Below are 2,896 nucleotides of genomic sequence, written 5' to 3'. Positions count from 1 at the left end.
CCTATAACATTTGTAAACTCATTTGCTTGTGAATAGGTTGGAAATGAAATCGCATAAGGAGATTCCTGTCTTTTAGCCCCTTAACTATGCTCAGGATGAAGCTGTATTGTGCACAAAAAAGCTGGTAGATATAGTAGTATTAGTTTTGCCAGCATCTGCAAAATTGTTTTCAGCCATCACAACCATTCCGACAGAGGCTGATCAACTAACAGACTTTGGGAACTAGATTTATCCGCTTATTTCTTGTCTAATTGAGTTCAGTTTTGTCTTTGAACTTCATAACTAATCCTGTTTTTGTATTCCATATTCCAGCAGTCCTGACTGAGCCTCTCCACAGACCCCTTTCTATCTACTCCTTGCTAAGGATAACAGTCTACTACAAAATTACTGAAGAAAATCTTTTCATACAGACTTCTTCACTTCATTTACTTTTGATCTGATGAATCACCAAATGCAACGGGCAGAACCAGATATGGATTACATTCCCCCTCGGGTCAAGCTAAGTGATGAGACATTTGTCTTTATAGATGGCAAATGGGTGAGTGAGACCTATAATCAGCCACCTTTTGCTTCCCAACAGAAACATTACAACAAGAAGATGCAGAATGACTGGACTCTCTGGGAGGAGAACAAAGCACTCTGGGAAGAGATCAAGGCCCTCCGGATTGAAAACAAGGCCCTCCGGGAGGAGAACAAAACTCTCCTGTGCCTCCGGACGCAGAATAAAGCCATCCAGGTTATTTATGATGAGACCCTCCAGCAGGTTCTCCAGAAGGAGAACAAGCCCTTCCCAATCTTCCGAGAAAGGAATATAGGCTTCCAGGTCAGCCAAGAGAACAAGGCCCTTCAGGTTGTTCGGGAAAATAATATGGCTTTACAGGTACTCCGGGAGGAGACCCAGGCTGTCCCAGTCTTCCAGAAGGAGACCAAAGCCACACCAATCGAGGAGGAGAGCAAGGATGATGTCCCTGCCATCCAGGAGGACAGCAAAGCCAACCCAATCCAAAATGAGATCAAGGCTGTCTCAGCCCTCCAGAAAAAGAGTAATTCTGTCCAGGACATCTGGGAGGAAAGCAAAGCTGTCCCAGTTCAGGAGGAGAACAAGGCTGCCCCAGGTATCCAGGAGGAAAATGTGGCTCTCCAGGCTGTCAAGAAACTAAATCAAACCCTCCAGGCCCTGCTAAAAGAGAACCAGACCCTTCTGGAAGAGAAAAAGGCAATCCAGGTTCTTCAGGAAGAGAACAAAGTCTTCTGGGAAGAGAACAATAAGTTGAAGCTGCAGCTAACTGTAGTGAAAGGCACAGTGTTGGAGATTATGGCCCGGATGGAAATACTGCAAAAGGAGCTCAATACCCTTTCTCCTGTTCAGTGTAATGAGATGAGGAAGCCAGACAGGTGCTGGTAAATGAATATCAGCAAGGAGAAATGTGCTGCTTGGCACTAAAGACCTGCTAGAACACATTTGATGGAAAAAGCTCTCTCCTTGTTTCTAATAAAGTCCTGGTGGAGACTCAGAAAAAAACAGATGGGGGAATATTGCTTTATTCTGAGACTTACATGTATTGCTTTATCTTTATTTTCTTGTTTCCTCCTCTGATAACATGCATATTGGTGTGTGTCATGAAGTTGCTGTGTCGGCCATATTTCCTAGCCTCACATGAGCAAAAATGTCATCTGCTAGGGATTGATAGATTTTTACTCCTAGGGGCTCACGGGATTACCAACCAAGTGATTTTTTTAAACTGTAACTCTAAGGATAATAAGGCCTAAACGTTCAAATGCGGCTTGTGATTCTGGGTGTCTAACATGAGATACCTTAAAGGGTCTTGTTTGTCAGAGGATGACTGCTCAACACTTTCTGAAAATCAGGGCCCTTCCAAGAATTTCTATATATTATAGATGATAATTTCCTAACTCAAGTGTTTCATCCAGCACAAGGGAATTCTATCTCAGACCTCGTCTTGATCGATGAAGAATGGATCACAGAACTAAAAATTAATGGTAACATAGGTACAAGTGATCATGACTTGATCACATTTATAATGTTCTAACAGAATAAAGTTAAAACCAGTAAAATATATATATATATATATATATATATATATATATATATATAATACACACAAACACACTGAGTGCTTTAAAGGGGCCATTTTCACAAAGCTGAAAACAATTATGAGCCAAATCAGCTGTGAGGAAAAAATTAATCAGGAAAATGTGAATTATAAATGAGAATTGTTTAACACTTTACTAGATACCCCAAAAGCCACAATCTCATAATCAAGGAAGTAGGTTGTACTGGTAAAAAAAAAAAAAGATCTGGGGAAGTAAAGACAGCTATAAAAAATGAAGAAAAAAAAAAGAAATGGAAGTTGATAGTAATGAATATATATCAGAATCTAGGAATTATAAAATAATGATAAGGGAAGAAAAGGGACACTAGGAGAAATCAATGGCAAGCAGATTTACGGACAATCGAAGATTTAAGGACAATCAGAAGGCATTTTTAAAGTGTATTAGGAACAAAAAGAATCCCGACAATGATATTGGTTCATTACTTAATGGAAATGACAGAATTATCAATAATAATGCAGAAAAGGCACAAGTATTCAATAAATGTTTCTGTTCTGTTTTTAGGAAAAAACAGATGTTATAGTCTTAATATATGATGATGATAACACTCTTTTCCGTCCATTAGTATCTTGGGAGGATGTTAAACTGCAGCTACTAAAGTTAGACATTTTTAAATTAGCAGGTACAGATAATGGATAATTCTGTTCCTGAATGACTAACAGTGCTATATCCCAAGTATATCAGGATGTTATGATTCTTTAGAGGAAAAAGTTTTATAAGAATTGACATGGTAAATGAACCTTGTCTCTGATGCAATCTTCTG

The 2,896-nt window shown here is 39.1% G+C and overlaps 1 protein-coding gene across 1 annotated transcript; it reads left to right on the top strand.

The window, feature by feature from the left end:
* Positions 1-439: 439 nt before the first annotated feature.
* CBY2 (chibby family member 2) lies at positions 440-1,405 on the top strand. Its single transcript, XM_073324023.1, has one exon. It carries the CDS (start codon positions 440-442, stop codon positions 1,403-1,405), a length of 966 nt encoding a protein of 321 aa, XP_073180124.1.
* Positions 1,406-2,896: the final 1,491 nt, after the last annotated feature.

The sequence above is a fragment of the Lepidochelys kempii genome, chromosome 1, assembly GCF_965140285.1.
Source record: "Lepidochelys kempii isolate rLepKem1 chromosome 1, rLepKem1.hap1, whole genome shotgun sequence".
Classification (NCBI taxonomy): domain Eukaryota; kingdom Metazoa; phylum Chordata; order Testudines; family Cheloniidae; genus Lepidochelys; species Lepidochelys kempii.
The sequence above is the reverse complement of the archived record's forward strand: the minus strand, read 5'-3'. Positions and strand labels throughout refer to the sequence as shown.

Excerpts from the sequence above, each read along its gene's own strand:
- CBY2 (XM_073324023.1), top strand. The coding sequence starts at position 440 with ATGAATCACCAAATGCAACGGGCAGAACCAGATATGGATTACATTCCC.